Source organism: Zophobas morio, unplaced genomic scaffold (assembly GCF_036711695.1).
Source record: "Zophobas morio isolate AGI-343-1 ecotype UQ-CSIRO unplaced genomic scaffold, CSIRO_AGI_Zmor_V1 ptg000018l, whole genome shotgun sequence".
NCBI classification, from domain to species: Eukaryota; Metazoa; Arthropoda; class Insecta; order Coleoptera; family Tenebrionidae; genus Zophobas; species Zophobas morio.
This window is the reverse complement of record NW_026972123.1, coordinates 3,317,357-3,335,233: the sequence shown is the minus strand read 5'-3', so window position 1 is coordinate 3,335,233 and position 17,877 is coordinate 3,317,357. Positions and strand designations below refer to the sequence as shown.

General features: G+C 28.9%; 1 protein-coding gene across 6 annotated transcripts in view; it reads right to left on the bottom strand.

Annotated features, from left to right (window-relative positions):
- Positions 1–40: 40 nt before the first annotated feature.
- LOC135131118 (2-oxoglutarate dehydrogenase complex component E1-like) overlaps positions 41–17,877 on the bottom strand; it is a 43,024-nt gene continuing 25,187 nt past the window's right edge. For 3 of the 6 annotated variants that reach the window (XM_064058666.1, XM_064058664.1, XM_064058665.1), the window contains 5 exons: positions 8,848–9,559; positions 998–1,688; positions 791–945; positions 608–715; positions 41–439 (listed from right to left, as the gene is read on the bottom strand). In XM_064058666.1, the coding sequence (XP_063914736.1) occupies positions 340–439; positions 608–715; positions 791–945; positions 998–1,688; positions 8,848–9,559 (1,766 nt within the window). In that variant the 3' untranslated portion in view covers positions 41–339. The remainder of the gene's footprint in view (positions 440–607; positions 716–790; positions 946–997; positions 1,689–8,847; positions 9,560–17,877) is intronic. The other 3 variants (XM_064058667.1, XM_064058668.1, XM_064058669.1) reach the window with 1 other exon arrangement.

Here is a 17,877-nt window from a genome sequence, read left to right as displayed (position 1 = left end):
TTTTTTGTGTGTATGGTAAGGTAGAAAAAAAACACTGGAACACTTAAGCAATAGTGTCATTCAAAAATAGTCCATCCTTACAATAAATAAATAACAGTTTTAAAATACTCTTACACCACCCCCGTTCCATCCGGTTGAGTATATTAATACTAGATAAGATTTCAATAGTTTCAGCAACAGAGGTAACACGCAACAATTTACAATACAATAATGGTGCGGTAAACTATTTACATAATTACATTTAATTTAAAAATTATTCAGTGCCTTTAAAATCTATACCAACCTAAAATAAATTAACTGACACTAGAATAAATATTCTCTCTTGACCGTTTTCGAAATTTACAATGCCATCGCATCGTCCAACAGATGGGAGAGCTCTTTGAGGTGCTGGGCCTTGCTGCCGGTGGCGGGGCTGGCGGCGGTGGGTCTGCCGACGTAGCTGCAAAATAAACACTTCAAAATCGCTCCCACAGAAACATCAAAAAACACAACTAAATCGGCTATTTACTTTCAGGCGGGGAGTGTTGTAGTGGCCACATCACTACATTTTTTTTAGTTAGTGGCAACAGAAAGCAACAAAAAGTGAAGATACGACTGCAGCTCTCACCTAACGACTCTAGTTTCTGCTAACGTTTCAGTCTCCGGTTTCGGTGGAGGTTTAGGTTCCTTGTTTGAAAACAACTTAGCGAACCAACCTCTACTCTCCTTCTCCGTACTGAAACAGTTCAACGAGCTAGAATCTTATCTTCACGCCGACTTTCTAACTAGGAGGGTCAGGGTCGCTACTTACACGACGTCTCGGGAGCCGGTCAGAGCTGTCTCGAATCTGGGCTGGACGTAAAACCAAGGTCCTTGGTTCTTGTGCTCTTCTTGGGCCCACGAGAGCTGCGCGTTGGGGTACTTGGCACACTCGCTCTTGATCAAGTCGTACGGGAATGGAGAAATCTTGACAAGAAAAAATATATTTAAAGTCGCACTAAATTAAACAAGAACGCACCTGTTCGACACGCGTGATCGCAATATCGTTCTCCAACTTCCTATCCTCCCTCGCTTTCTTCAGATCATAGTAAACCTTCCCCGAGCAGAAAATCACCTTCTTCACGTTCTGCGGACTCTGGCTCGCCACGCTCGAATCCGGGATGATCCTCTGGAACTCCGTGTTCTCGAGCATCTCGTCGAAGCTGCTCCTGGCTTCGGGATGACGCAACAAGCTCTTCGGGGTCATCAAAATCAACGGTTTGCGGAACGGCAACGCGATCTGTCTTCTCAAAATGTGGAACAGATTGCCGGGGGTGGTGCAGTTGGCTACGATCCAGTTGATGTCGTGGAGCTGGCGCACGGCGAATTCGTCACTCTCTGGTGGGAAGTAGTCGGGGTCGTCGGACGACATCTGCAGGAAACGCTCCAGACGCGCGCTGGAGTGCTCGGGACCCATGCCTTCGAGGCCGTGCGGCAGGAGCATGACGAGACCGCTTTGACGCACCCATTTGGCTTGACCTGAAGAGATGAACTGGTCGATGATGCACTGGGCCGTGTTGTTGAAGTCGCCGAATTGGGCTTCCCAGATGACGAGGGCGTTCGGGTTGGTCATCGAGTAGCCGAGCTCGAAGCCCAGTACTCCGAACTCGGAGAGGGAGCTGTTGCAGACGGTGTAGGGGGCTTGGTCGGGGTACAAGTTGCATAGGGGCCTGTCAATGAAAATTTCGTGTCATTTGAGGTAATTCGTCGGGTGAGAATTAGTTTGATCTGGAGACCAGCGCGCGCTCAAGCCAATGTCGACTCTAAGCGCTCCGCAATTTCTTTTTCATTTGTGAAAAAGTTGTTTATAAATTCTCAAAAATTCAGAGATGTAGATTTCGACGTGTCGATTTCAAAAATATAGCGTGGTTATGGTGACAGGGCTACATTTTCGAAATACTTGTTGTGACATTCGAAAGTTTCATTTTTTACTTCGCCGATTTTTAATTACTTAAATTTTCAGTTTTCGAGAATCCAGACTTTTTGACTTTCCGAATTTTCGGTTTTCCGAGTATTTGATTTATCAAAGTTTTTTCGATTTTTCAACAATTCGGATTTTTTGATTTTCTAATTTATTTTACTTTTCGAATTTCCGTTTCATCGACTTATCGGTTTTCGGTTTTTCGATTCTTCCTTTTTACATTTTAACAATTTTCGATTTTTACAATTTTTCCATTCTACAGCTTTTAGGCTTTTCAATTTTTAATTTTTCTGGGTCTTTTTTCAACATTTCGAATTTTCGAATTTTAGATCTTTCGATATTTCAGTTGGATTTTTTGACTTTCCGATTTTTGGACTTTTCGAATTTGTTTTTTGATTCTTCGTTTTCTGAATTTTTGAAAACCTCTATTTTCGAGTTGTCGATTTTTGATTTTTCGAATTTTTGATTTTTCAATTTTCCCATTCTACCGCTTGTGGACTTTTCAATTTTTAGTTTACGATTTTTCTATGCAATTTTTCAACATCTCGAATTTTCGATTTCTAGACTTCGAATTTTTACTTTCTGATTTTTGATTTATGAACTACTTAATTTTTCGAATTTTCAGTTTTCGACAATTCCAATTTTTGGACTTTACAATTTTCTGAATTTTCGATTTTTGGATTTTTCGATTCTTCGTTTTCTCAATTTTTGAAAAATCTATTTTCGAGTTTTAGATTTTTCAATTTTTCCATTCTACAGCTTTGACTTGTCAATTTTTAGTTTTTGACTTTTCTGTTCAATTTTTTAACATCTCGAATTTTCAAATTTTAGGTCTTCCGATAATTCAGTTTTCAGTTTGCCGATTTTCGATTTTTGGAACAATATATTCATCTAATTTTTGATTTCCAACTATTCCAATTTTTTGAATTTTCATTTTTTTTACTTTTCGATTTTTGATTTCAGGATTTTTTAATTTTTCGACTTTCGATCTCTTGATTTTTCGATTGATTTATTGATGTTTCATTTTCAAATTCACCGATTTTCGATTTTTCCAGTTTTCAAAATTTGGATTTTTTGACTTTCCGATTGTCCGGTTTTTAGATATTTCCAATTTGTTTTTCGACTTTTCTAATTTCAGTTTTTTAGACTTTTCGATTTTTCGACATTGTATTTTCCGAATTTTCAATTTTTCGACGTTCGATTTTTGGATTTTTCGAATTTGTTTTTCGGATTTTCCAATTTCCGTTTTTTCGACTTTTTTCAATATTTCCATTCTACAGCTTTTACACTTCAGTTTCTTTTGATTTTCGATTTTTTGCTGCGATGAATTTTCAATTTCCGAATTTTCAAATTTTTTACTTTCCGACTTTTGATTTCGGGATTTTTTAATTTTTTGACTTTAGATTTTTCGAACTTTCATTTTTTCCATTTGTTAAATATTTGATTCGTGGAATTTTCGGTTTTTCGACTGTTCAATCTTTCGATTTCTCAATTTATTGATATTGCCTTTTTCCAATTCGCCGATTTTTGATTTTTCGACTTCCGATATTTCGAATTTCAATTTTTGGACTTTTCGAATTTGTTTTTCGACTTTTCCAATTTCCGTTTTTTTTACTTTTCAATTTTCCGACATTAGATTTTCCGAATTTTCAATTTTTCGACATTCGATTTCTGGATTTTTCGAACGTTTTTCGACTTTTCCAATTTTTCCGTTTTTTCGACTTTTCGATTTTTCAATTTTTCCATTCTACAGCTTTTACACTTCAGTTTCTTTTAATTTTCGATTTTTTGGTGCGATGAATTTTCAATTTCCGAATTTTCAAATTTTTGACTTTCCCATTTTTTGATTTCGGGATTTTTTAATTTTTCGACTTTCGATTTTTCGAATTTCGGTTTTTCAACTTTTCAATCTTTCGATTTCTCAATTTATTGATATATTTCATTTTCCAATTCGCCGATTTTTGCATTTTTCGAATTTCCAGTTTTCGACAATTCGCATTTTTTGACTCCCCGATTTTCCGAATTTTCGGTTTTTCGACTTTTCAATTTTCGGTTTTTCAATTCTTCGTTTCCTGAATTTTTGAAAATCTCTTCGATTTTTGGAATTTTCAATTTTTGAGTATTTGATTTATCGAATTTTTGACTTTTGACTTTTCATTAGTTCGATGTTCCGTTTTTCGAATTTTCAATTATTCGAATTCTAGATTCTGGATTTTCCGAATTTGTTTTTTCAGATTTTCGATTTTTCGAATTTTCGATCTTTTGATTTCTCGATTTATTGATGTTTCATTTTCAAATTCACCGATTTTTGATTTTTCGAATTTCCAGTTTTAAACAATTTGGATTTTTTGACTTTCTGATTTTCCGGTTTTTCGACTTTCGACATTTCGAATTTCAATTTTCCGACATTTGATTTTTAGAATTTTCAATTTTTCGACATTCGATTTTTGTATTTTTCGAATTTGTTTTTCGACTTTTCCATTTTCCGTTTTTTAGACTTTTCGATTTTCCGACATTAGATTTTCCGAATTTTCAATTTTTCGACATTCGATTTTTGGATTTTTCGAATTTGTTTTTCGACTTTTCGATTTTTCAATTTTTCCATTTTACAGCTTTTACACTTCAGTTTCTTGTAATTTTCGATTTTTTGCTGCCATGAATTTTCAATTTCCGAGTACTCGAATTTTCATTTTTTTTACTTTCAGACTTTTGATTTCAGGATTTTTTAATTTTTCGACTTTCGATTTTTCGAATGTTTTATTTTTGAATTTTCAGTTTTTAGATTTTTCAATTTTTCGAATTTCGACCGTTTTTCGATATTTCAACATCTCCAATTTTCGATCTTTCGATTTCTCGGTTTTTCTATATTTTGAATTTCAATTTTCGGACATTCGATTTTTTAATTTTTTGAATTTGTTTTTCGACTTCTTCAATTTCCGTTTTTTCGACTTTTCGATTTTCGGTTTTTCGATTGTTCGTTTTCTCAATTTTTCAAGAAAATCTCCATTTTCGAGTTTTCGACTTTTGATTTTTCAAATTTTTCCATTCTACATTCAACATTTCAATTTTTCAACATCCCGAATTCTCGAATTTTAGATCTTTCCATTTTCGATTTTCGATTTTTGGAATATTATTTTCATCGAAGTTTCGGTTCCGACTATTTGAATTTTTCGAATTTTCAATTTTTTTACTTTCCGATTTTTGGTTTCTTGATTTTTAGTTTTTCGACTTTCGATTTGTTAAATATTTGATTCGTACAATTTTCGATTTCAAGATTTTTCGAATTTCCTTTCTTTGGATTTTGGTTTTTTCTATTTTCCGAAATGCCCACTTTCGACTTTTCGATTTTTCATTTTTCGAATCTTCAATTTTTATTGATTTTTCCATTCTTTAGTTTTTAAACTTTCCCATTTTTACTTTTAGAACTTCCGATTTTTTGTATTTTTTTTATTTTGGCATTTTCGAAATCTCAAGATTCAAATTTTCGATTTTTCAATTTTTTACTTTTCGATTTCTAAAGTTCTCGTTTTTTGATTTTCGAATTTTCATTTTCCGACTATTCGAATCTTTCGAATATTCAATTCTTTTACTTTCCGATTTTTGATTTCCGGATTTTTCAATTTTTCGGATTTTCAGTTTCGATTTTCGATATTTTGAATTTCCAATTTTTCGAGATTCGATTTTTGGAATTTTCGGCTTTCCGATTTTCCAATTTTTCGAATTTGTTTTCCGACTTTTCGAATTTCCGTTGTTTCGACTCTCCGGCTTTTCGATTTTTCGTTTTCTCAATTTTTGAGAATCTCCATTTTCGAGTTTTGGATTTTTCATTTCTCGAATTTTTGATTTTTCAATTTTTCCATTCTACAGCTTGTAGACTTATCAATTTTTTTGTGCAATTTTTCACCATCTCGAATTTTCGAGTTTTAGTTCTTTCCATTTTCGATTTTTGCAATATTATTTTCATCGAATTTTCGGTTCTGACTATTTGAATTTTTCGTATTTTCAATTTTTTTACTTTCCAATTTTTGATTTCTTAATTTTTAGTTTTTCGACTTTCGATTTGTTAAATATTTGATTCGTGCAATTTTCGATTTCAAGATTTTTCGAATTTCCTTTATTTGAATTTTGGTTTTTGTGATTTTTCGAAATGTGGAGTTTTGACTTTTCAATTTTTCATTTTTCGAATCTTCAATTATTATTGATTTTTCTAATCTTTAGTTTTTAAACTTTTTAATTTTTTTACTTTTCGAATTTCATATTTTTTGGATTTTTTTTATTTTGGCATTTTCGAAATCTCAAGTTTCGGATTTTTGATTTTTCAATTTTTTATTCTATACAGATTTTAGACTTTTCAGTTTTTTACTTTTCGATTTCTATAGTTCTCGTTTTTCGACTATGCGAAATCTTTCGAATATTCAATTTTTTTACTTTCCGATTTTTGATTTCCGGATTTTTTAATTTTTCGGATTTTCAGTTTCGATTTTTCGATATTTCAACATCTCGAATTTTCGACTTTCGATTTTTGGAATTTTCGGCTTTCCGTTTTTCAATTTTTCGAATTTGTTTTTCGAATTTTTGATTTTTCAATTTTTCCATTATACAGCTTGTAGACTTCAATTTTTCTGTGCAATTTTTCATCATCTCAAATTTTCGAGTTTTAGTTCTTTCGATTTTCGATTTCTAGAGATTTCGTATTTTTTTATTTTTCGGTATTCGACTTTTTGAATATTATTTTCATCGAATTTTCAATTTCGGGCTATTTGAATTTTTCGATTTTTCGAATTTCGAATTCTCCAAGTTTAGATTTCACGATTTTCGACCATCCTTTTCTTGAATTTTGGCTTTTTCGATTTTTCGAAATCTCCAGTTTCGACTTTTCGGTTTTTCATTTTTCGAAGATTCGATTTTTCAATTTTTCCATCCTACAGGTATTAGACAATTTTTATTTTTCGATTTTTCTCTGCAATTTTTCAACATCCCAAATTCTCGATTTTTTTTTATTTTTCGATATTTCAGTTTTCAGTTTGTCGATTTTCGATTTTTGGAATATTATTTTATTAATCGAATTTTCAGTTCCGACTATTTGAATTTTTGGAATTTTCAATTTTTTACTTTCCAATTTTTGATTTCTTAATTTTTAGTTTTTCGACTTTCCATTTTTCGATTTGTTAAATATTTGATTCCTGGAATTTTCGATTTCAAAATTTTTCGAAACTTTGAGTTTCGACTTTTCGATTTTTCATTTTTCGAATCTTCACTTATTATTTATTTTTCCATTCTTTAGATTTTTAAACTTTTCAATTTTTTTACTTTTCGAATTTCCGATTTCTCGATTTTTGGATTTTTCGAATTTTCGATTTTTCACCTTTCAAATTTCCGATTTTTCAATTTTTTAATTCTATACAGATTTTAGACTTCTCAGTATTTTACTCTTCGATTTCTATAGTTCTCGTTTTTCGATTTTCGAATTTTCATTTTCCAAGTATTCGAATCTTTCGAATATTCAAGATTTTTACTTTCCGATTTTTGATTTCTGGATTTTTTAATTTTTCGGATTTTCAGTTCGACTTGCTAAATACATATTTGTTTTTCTATTCTTCGTTTTCTCAATTTTTGAAAATCTCCATTTTAGAATTTTTAGATTTTACATATTTCGAATTTTTGATTTTTCAATTTTTCCATTCTACAGTTTGTAGACTTTCCAATTTTTCTGTGCAATTTTTCATCAACTAGAATTTTCGAGTTTTAGTTCTTTCGATTTTCGATTTTTGGAATATTATTTTCAACGAATTTTCATGTTCCGGCTATTTGAATTTTTCGATTTTCGATTTTTCAAATCTCGACTTCTCGAATTTTCGATTTCACGATTTTCGAACTTCCTTTTCTTGGATTTTGGCTTTTTCGATTTTTCGAAATCTCGAGTTTAGACTTTTCGATTTTTGAATTTTTCCATTCTACAAGTTTTAGACAATTTTTACTTTTCGAACTTTTGATTTCCCGATTTTTGGATTTTTCGATTTTGTTTTGGATTTTGATTTTTTTTTGAAATCTCGAGTTTCAACTTCTTTATTTCTAATCTTTCAAATTACAGATTTTTCAATTTTTTCATTCAACACGTTTCAGAGTTTTCAGTTTTTATTTACCACTTGTTCGATTTTTCGATAATTTGGATTTTTCGACTTTTCCATTTTTCATCTTTCAAATTTCCGAATTTTCAGTTTTTACTTATCGGTTTTTCGATTCTCCCATTCTTCAGTTATTAAACTTTTCAATTTTTTTAAATTTCGATTTCTTTGAAATCTCGATTTTGGAGGTCTCGAATTTTGATTTTCAAATTATCAATTTTTCTCATTTCGATTTTCCAACATCTCGAATTTTCGAATTTAGACCGTACAATGTTTCAATTTTCAATCTCCCGATTTTCAATTGTTTGAATACTCGATTGATCGAATTTTCGAATTTCCGATTTTGAAAAATTTTATTTTTGTAAAAGTTGTCTGAAAATTCTCAGAAAATTCAGGGATGTAGATATCGACGTGATGATTACAAAAATATAGCGTGTTTATGGTCAGCGAGCAATATTTTCGAAATATCCGGTGTGAAATGGTCGAAAATGGGCCAAATTTCATTTTTGAAAAAGTCGTCTAAAAATTTTCAAAAAATTCCACGTGTCGATTCCAAAGTAGTCCTGTTTTTTGTATTACATAATTGTCTATTTCCATGTCAAAATCGAGTGAAACATGTGAAATATGACATTATGCTTCTAAATACGAGCATTTAAAGATGTACCAAAAAAAATTCATTACAAAAAATCAAGTTACTTCTGAACGTTTAGAGTCGACATTCGCTTGACCGCCCGCTGGTCTTAAGATCAAACAAGTTCCCACCATCTTCCGCACCGAACCTACCTGTAAGTGGCCTTATCCACCGTCTGGTGGTGCAAAACGTGGTGCCGATGCGAGAACGTGCCTCGCTCCACGTCCTGCCCCGACAGCCTCACATGAATACCCTCCTTCAACAGCGACCCAAAAGCCATCGCTTCGCCCAGAGCCCAGTCGCAGGTCCTCGCCTCGACCATCTCCATCCTCGACTTCAGGATCCTCTCGATACCCTTGTGGATGACGAACTCGGCGGCGTTGGGCGGCGGCGACGAGAACCTCTTCCCTATGTGGACGAGGGTGTCCTCCTTGACGCCGGTGGTGCCAGCCTTGAGAGGATCCTTCCCTTCGAAGAAGCCCGACCAAGGGCTGTCCAACCAGTCCTTGTACTTGATGTGGGTCTCTTTGCGGGCGCTGTCCAACGCGTCCTCGCAGATCTTCTCGTACTTGCTCTTCACGTCCTTGACTTCGTCGGGGGTTACGACGCCTTCTTTGATCAGGTTTTCGGCGTACTTCTCGAGGGCTGATTTCGTGTTGCGGATCTTGCGGTACATGAGGGGTTGAGTGAACATGGGTTCGTCGATCTCGTTGTGGCCGTTGCGTCGGTAGCACACGATGTCGATGACGACGTCTTTGTGGAACGTGGAGCGCCATTCGGCCGCCATGTTGCACACGTGCATGACGCTCTCGGGGTCATCGGAGTTGACGTGGAAAATAGGCGCGTTGACGACGCGGGCCACATCTGCGGGAGGTATCAATACCCTCGATTAAGCTCCAGGTATGACCCAGAAGACACATAAGAGGCATGGATGTGACAGGTACATACCATGTGTTTCTTTTATTTGATACAACCCCTAAATTTCTTTTATTTCTAAAGATAAACATATAGCTCTTTGAGCAATTTTGTATCATTTTAAAAGATCACTTATGTGAATAAATGACGTGAGTGTCAATTTTTCAAGCTACTAGATTGTCATTAACAAATATGAATATTTCGTCTGTTTTATTGAATAACTTTTTAAGTATGATTTTAGAATATGAGTTGCTTATGACTTTTTACAAAAAATCAATATTTCCATTTATGGAGAAATATACCTAGTGTTCCATAAAAAAAAATAAAATTGACGTCATTTCCAGTTCTACCGGAAGTTATAATAAAAATGTGAGGTTGCCATCACATAGTTCCTTTAAAATAATACAAATTTGCTCAAAGAACTATAGGTTTTTCTTAAAAATAAAAGAGTTACAGGGGTTGTATCAAATAAAAGAGACACCCTGTACAAAAGGACAATAGTATATCGCATGATCATATCTTATCTTTTTTTTTAAAAAATTTATATTTACTTACTTAACTTTGGCCAATTTTTTGATATCACGATTTTTCACTTTTCGCCAATTAGACGTAACTAAACGCGCCGTTAAATACGTGACTGGCCTTAATTTTTTCAAAATTTCAATTTCTCGATTTCCAAATTTTTCAATTTTTTGTTTCCTCAATTTTTCAAGTTTTCGAATTTTATTTTTCGTTTCCCCGATTTTTTAATTTTCATTTTTTCGTTTACTCAGTCCTTTTAAGTTTTCAATATTTCGTTTTTTCAATTTTTGCAGTTTTCGTTTCTTCAATTTTTCAAGTTCTTTATTTCCAATTTTTAAATTTTTCAATACTTTTTCGTTTTCTCATTTTTGACTTTCCAATTTTACAATGTTGCTATTTTAATTTTTTTTATCCGAAAAGTTGAAAAATCGAAACATTGAAAAATCGAAAAGCTAAAAAACCGGAAAAAATTGAAAAATTGCAAATAGAACTGAAGCAACGAAAAATAGGAAAATCCAAAATTGTAAAATGGAAAAATGGTGGAAAGTCAAAATTGTAAAGTTGAAAAACTATAATACTGAATGATTGAACTGAAGATAAATTTTTCTATTTTTCCAATTCTCGGTGTTTTGGTTTCATAATTTTGCGTTTTCGCACTTTTTTCAAATTTTCAATTTCCCAATTTACAAGTTTTTCAATTTTTCGATATTATAATTTTGTATTTTTCAATTTTTCAGTTTCCTCAATTTTTCAAGTTTTATTATTCATTTTCTCGATTTTATATCGCGATTTTTCGTTTATTCAACTCTTGAAAGTTTCAATTTTTGAATTTCTCAAATACCAGATTTTCCGATTTTTTTTTATTTTCAATATTTCGATTTTCCAATACATGTTTCGTTTTTTCGATTTTGTAGATTTTCGATTTTTGAATTTCCCAATTTTTAATCATTTGATTTGTAATTTTTCAAGTTCTTCATTACTAATTTTTAGATTTTTCATTTTTCCTTATAAACCATTTCGTTTAATGATTTTCGATATTTTCATTCTATAATTTTGCAATTTTTCCATTTTTTTTTTTCGAAACAGTTGAAAAATCGAAAAACTAAAAACCGGAAAATTACAAAAGATTGAAAAAGCGAAAAAACTAAAAACTGCGAAATTGTAAAGTGGAAAAATTTTACAATCGTCAAAATTGTAAAGGTGAAAAACTGTAATACTGAAACATGGAACTGAAAAAAAGTTTTCAATTTTTCCATTTTTCAGTGTTTTGGTGTCCTAATTTTCCGCTTTCGCAATTTTAATTTTTTCAAATTTTCAATTTCTCAATTTCCTAATTTTTCAATTTTTCGATTTTTCAGTTTCCTCAATTTTTCAAGTTTTATTTTTCATATTCCCGATTTTTTTTTCATTTTGTCAATTTTACGAGTATATCACGATTTTTCGTTTTTTCATTTCCTTTTTTTTTCATGTTTCTTTCGATTTTATAGTTTTTCGTATATTTAATTCTTCAAATTTTCAATTTTTGAATTTCCCAAATATCAGGTTTTCCAACTTTTTTTATTTTGTAGTTTTTCGATTTTTGAGTTTCTCTATTTTTATTTATTCGATTTGTAAATTTTTCAAGTTCTCTATTACTAATTTTTAGATTTTTCAATGTTTTCCCTCTATACTTTTTCGTTTAATGATTTTTGATTCTTCAATTCTACAATTTTGAAATTTTGCCCTTTTTTTTTTCGAAACAGTTGAAAAATCGAAAAAAAGGAAAACTGCAAAATCGAAAAAGCGGAAAATCGAAAAATAAAAAAATCCAAAAATTGTAAAATTGTAGAATCGTCAAAATTGTAAAGTGGAAAAACTAACATTAAAAGATTGAAAAATTGAATTTTAATTTTTCAATTTTTCCATTTTTCAATGTTTCGGGATCATTTTTCGTCTTCCGAACTTTTATTTTTTCAAATTTTCAATTTCTCGATTTCCAAATTTTTCAAGTTTTATTTTTCATTGTCCCGATTTTTTAAAGTTTCATTTTCTGTATTTTATATAACAATTTTTCGTTTTTTATTTCTTTTATTTTTTCAATGTTTTTTTCAATTTCATAATTTTTTTTTACTCAAGTCTTCAAATTTTCAATGTTTGATATTTCAATTCCTCGATTTTCCAATTTTTTAATTACTCGATTTTGCAATTTATGAATTTCTCAATTATTAGATTTTCCGATTTTTTTAATTCATCATTGATTTTTTAATTTTACAATTTTGCAATTTTCCATTTTTTATTCGAAAAGTTGAAAAATCGAAAAGCTAAAAAACCGGAAAACTGAAAAATTGCAAATAGAAGAACTGAAGCAACGAAACATAGAAACATCGAAAAACTAAAAATCGAAGAATTAGAAAGAAGAAAAAACGAAAAATTTTTCAGTGTTTTGGTTTCATAATTTTCCGTTTTCGCACTTTCGTCTTTTCAAATTTTCAATTTCTCAATTTACAAAATTTTCAATTTTTCGTTTCTTAAATTTTTCGATTTGCAATTTTTTGATATTATAATTTTGTACTTTCCGAATGTTTCAGTTTCCTCAATTTTTCAAGTTTTATTTTTCATTTTCTCGATTTTAAATCGCGATTTTTCGTTTATTCAATTCTTCAAATTTTTAATTTTTGAATTTCTCAAATACCAGATTTTCCGATTTTTTTTTAATTTTCAATATTTCGATTTTACAATACATGTTTCGTTTTTTCGATTTTGTAGTTTTTCAAGTTCTTCATTACTAATTTTTAGATTTTTCAGTTTTCCTTCTAAACTTTTTCGTTTAATTAATTTAATTGGAAACTAGAAATCGAGAAACTTAAAAATCGAAAAATTGGAAAGAAAAAAAAACGAATCGAATTGAAAAATTGGAAAAAAATTGCGAAATCGAAAAAGCGGAAAACCGAAAAATTGTAAATCGAAGGCCTGAAGGAACTAAAAATCGGAACATTGAAAAACTAAAAATCGCGAAACTTAAAAAAATAAAAATCGAAAAATAAAAAAATCCAAAAATTGAATTTTAATTTTTTCAAATTTTCAATTTCTTGATTTCCAAATTTTTCAATTTTTATTTTTCAGTTTCTCAATTTTTAATTTTTCAAGATTTATTTTTCATTTTCCCGATTTTTTTAAGTTTTATTTTCTGGATTTTATATCACAATTTTTCGTTTTTTCATTTCTTTTACTTTTTGAATGTTTCCTTTAATTTGATCATTTTTCTTTTACTCAATTCTTCAAATTCTCAATGTTTGATTTTTTAATTTCTTGATTTTCCAATTTTTTTAATTCATCATCGATTTTTTAATTTTACAATTTTGCAATTTTTCATTTTTTATTCGAAAAGTTGAAAAATCGAAACATTGAAAAATCGAAAAGCTAAAAAAATATTTTTCATTTTCTCGATTTTAAATCGCGATTTTTCGATTATTCAATTCTTCAAGTTTTCAATTTTTGAATTTCTCAAATACCAGATTTTCCGATTTTTTTTAATTTTCAATATTTCGATTTTACACTACATTTTTTCAATTTTTCAAGTTCTTCATTACTAATTTTTAGATTTTTCAGTTTTCCTTCTAGACTTTTTCGTTTAATGATTTTTTGATTTTTTTAATTCTATAATTTTGCAATTTTTCCATTTTTTTAATTCGAAACAGTTGAAAAATCGAAAAACCAAAAAACCGGAAAAACACGAAAAATTGAAAAACCGAGAAAACGAAAAACTGCAAAATGGAAAAAGCGGAAAATCGAGAAACTTAAAAATCGAAAAATTGGAAAGAAGAAACAACGAATCCAATCGAAAAATTGGAAAATCCAAAATTGTAAGGTGGAAAAATTGTAGAATCCTCAAAAGTGAACAACTGTAATACTGAAACATTGAACTGAAATAAAATTTTTCAATTTTTCCATTTTTCAGAATTTTCCGTTTTCGCAACTTTAATTTTTTCAAATTTTCAATTTCTCAATTTGCAAATTTTTTTCAATTTTTTTGTTTCTTCAATTTTTCGATTTTTCAGTTTCCTCAAATTTTTAAGTTTTATTTTTCATATTCCCGATTTTTTAATTTTCATTTCCTTTTTTTTCTTTCGATTTTATAATTTTCCGTTTATTCAATTCTTCAAATTTTCAATTTTTGAATTCCCCAAATATCAGGTTTTTCCCATTTTTTGTATTTTCAATATTTGGATTTTGCAATACATATTTCGTTTTTTCAATTTTGTAGTTTTTCGATTTTTGAGTTTCTCAATTTTTAATCATTCGATTTGTAAATTTTTCAAATTCTGCATTACTAATTTTTAGATTTTTCAATGTTTTCCTTCTATACTTTCTCGTTTAATGATTTTTGATTTTTCAATTCTACAATTTTGCAATTTTTCCATATTTTTTTACTCGAAACAGTTGAAAAATCGAAAAACTAAAAAACCAAAAAAATTCGAAAAATTGCATATCGAAGACCTGAAGCAACAGAAAATCGGAACAACATTGAAAAACTAAAAATCGATAAACTTAAAAATCGAAAAATTGGAAAGAAGAAAAAACGAATCGAATCGAAAAATTGGAAAATTCAAAATTGTAAAGTGGAAATATTGTAGAATCGTCAAAATTGTAAAGGTGAAAAACTGTAATGCTGAAACACTAAACTGAAATAAAACTTTACAATTTTTCCATTTTTCAGTGTTTTAGTGTCCTAATTTTCCGTTTTCGCAACTTGAATGTTTTCAAATTTTCAATTTCTCAATTTGCAAAATTTTCAGTTTTTCGTTTCTTCGATTTTTCAGTTTTATTTTTCATATTCCCGATTTTTTAATTTTCATTTTGTTGATTTTACGAGTATATCACGATTTTTCGTTTTTCATTTCCTTTTTTTTCATGTTTCTTTCGATTTTATAATTTGTCGTATTCTTCAAATTTTCAATTTTTGAATTTCCCAAATATCAGGTTTTCCCATTTTTTTTTATTTTCAATAATTGGATTTTACAATTTCGTTTTTTCAATTTTGTAGTTATTCGATTTTTGAGTTTCTCAATTTTTATTCATTCGATTTGTAAATTTTTCAAGTTTTCCATTACTAATTTTTAGATTTTTCAATGTTTTCCTTCTATACTTTTTCGTTTAATGATTTTTGATTTTTCAATTCTACAATTTTGCAATTTTTGTACTTTTTTTATTCGAAACAGTTGAAAAATCGAAGACCTGAAGGAACTAAAAATCGAAAGACTGAAAAACTAAAAATCGTGAAATTTAAAAAAATAAAAATCAAAAAATAAAAAAATCCAAAAATTGTAAAATTGTAGAATCGTCAAAATTGTAAAGTTGAAAGATTGAAAAACTGAATTTTAATTTTTTAATTTTTCAATGTTTAGTTTCATAATTTTTCGTCTTCCGAACTTTAATTTTTTTCAAATTTTCAATTTCTCGATTTCCAAATTTTTCAATTTTTATGTTTCAGTTTCCAATTTTAAATTTTTAAGTTTTATTTTTCATTTTTCCGATTTTTTTAAGCTTGATTTTCTAAATTTTATATCACAATTTTTCGTTTTTTCATTTCTTTTATTTTTTCAATGTTTGATTTTTCAATTCTTTGATTTTCCAATTTTTTAATTATTCGATTTTGCAATTTATGAATTTCTCAGATTATCAGATTTTCCGATTTTTTAAATTCATCATTGATTTCTTAATTTTATAATTTTGCATTTTTCCTTTGTTTTATTCGAAAAGTTGAAAAATCGAAAACTACAAAATCAAAAAATTAAAAATCAAAAAACTAAAAAACCGGAAAAATTGCAAAATCGAAAAATTGGAAACCCAAAAATTGTAAAATCGAAAAATTAAATATATACCTAGAAATTGAAAAATTAAAAATCGAATAAATGAAAAATTCTTAAAATCCGTTAATTGAAAATTGGAAAAGTTCTAAAACCGGAACATTGAGAATGTGAAAAATTTTAAAGCTGAAAAATCATGAATTTGAAGAGCCTAAAATTGAAAAAACGAAAAACGAAAAATTTTAAAACTGAAAAATCGAAAAATTACTATTAAAAATTTCACACTGAAAAAATAAAAATTGAAAAAATAAATAAAATAAAAAACCAAAACGAAAATTTGCAAATCGAAAAATTGAAGAAACGAATAACTGAAAAAATTTAAACTTAAAAAAATATATACATATATAAAATCGGAACATTGAAAAATCGAAAAATTGTAAAAATAAGTAACAGAAAAAACAGAAAAAAAAATTCCAATGGAAAATTTGAAGAAATGAAAAATTAAAGAATCGAAAAATTAGAAACTTAAAAATTGAAAACACGAGAAATTTTAAATCGAAAAATCGAAGAAATGAAAAATTAAAGAATCGAAAATTTAAGAAATTAAAAGTTGAAGTATTCAAGTTGGAAAATCGCAAAACTGAAAAAGTTAAAAATGGAAACTTAAAGAAATGAATAGAAAAAATGGAAATTGAAAAATATATATAAAATCGAAAGATGGAACAAAGTAAAAATTGTAGAAATAAGGAATATAAAAAAACCAAAAATAAAAATTGCAAATCGAAAATTTGAAGAAATGAAAAATTAAGCAATCGAAAAATTGGGCAATTAAAAATTGAAGAAACAAAGAAAAAACGAAAAATTGAAAAATTGTAAATCGAAAAATTGAAGAAACGAAAAATTTAAAATTCGAAAATTTGAGAAATTAAAAATTGAAACATCCTAAAGTTGGAAAATCGGAAAACTGAAAAATTGTAAAAAGAAAACTCGAGAGAAATGCATCCCGTAAAATTGAAAAAAATGAGAAATTGAAAAACTGCAAACGGAAAAACTGAAGAAACCAATAACAGAAAAAATTGAAATTGAAGAAAATATGTATAAAATCGGAAGATGGAAAAACGTAAAAACAGTAAATTGAAAATTTGAAGAAACAAAAAAATAAAATGTTGAAAAACCGCAAATCGAAGAATTGAAGAAAAGAGAAATTAAAAAAACAGATAATAATAAAATCGGAGGATCGAAAAATTATAAAAATAAACAAATTTAATCAATGCATATCATTACTTGGTCTTAGTACCCGTAATGATAGAAGTCTTGCCTGAATGCCGGTCATTTCCGGGTCAGTGGTGGGTCCACAACAAAATAAAAAACCGAAACCAAAAATTGCAAGTAAATTAAAGAATCGAAAAATTGGGAAATAAAAAATAAAAATTGCAAATCGAAAATTCGAAGAAATGAAAAATTAAGCAATCGAAAAATCGCAAAATCCAAAAATTGAAGAACAAAAAAATTTTGAAAAAACGAAAATCGCAAAATTGATGAAATGAAAAATTGAAAAAACAAAAAATTATAAAATGGAAGATCGAAAAATTATAAAAATAAACAAAATAAAAAACCGAAACCAAAAATTGTAAGTCGAAATTTGAAGAAGTGAATTAAAGAAACGAAAAATTGGGAAATTAAAAATTGAAAACGGGAAATTTTTAATCGCAAAAGTGCAAAATCCAAAAATTGAAGAAACGAAAAATTGTAAAAATAAAGAATATAAAAAACCAAAAACAAAAACTGCAAATCGAAAATTTTATGAAATGAAAAATAAGGAATCGAAAAATTTAAAACTCGAGAAATTTTAAATCGAAAAATTGAAGAAACAAAAAAAATGAAAAATTGAAAAATCGAGGAAATGAAACATTCAAAAAATTATAACTGAAAAAACAAAATCGGCACATTGAAAAATCG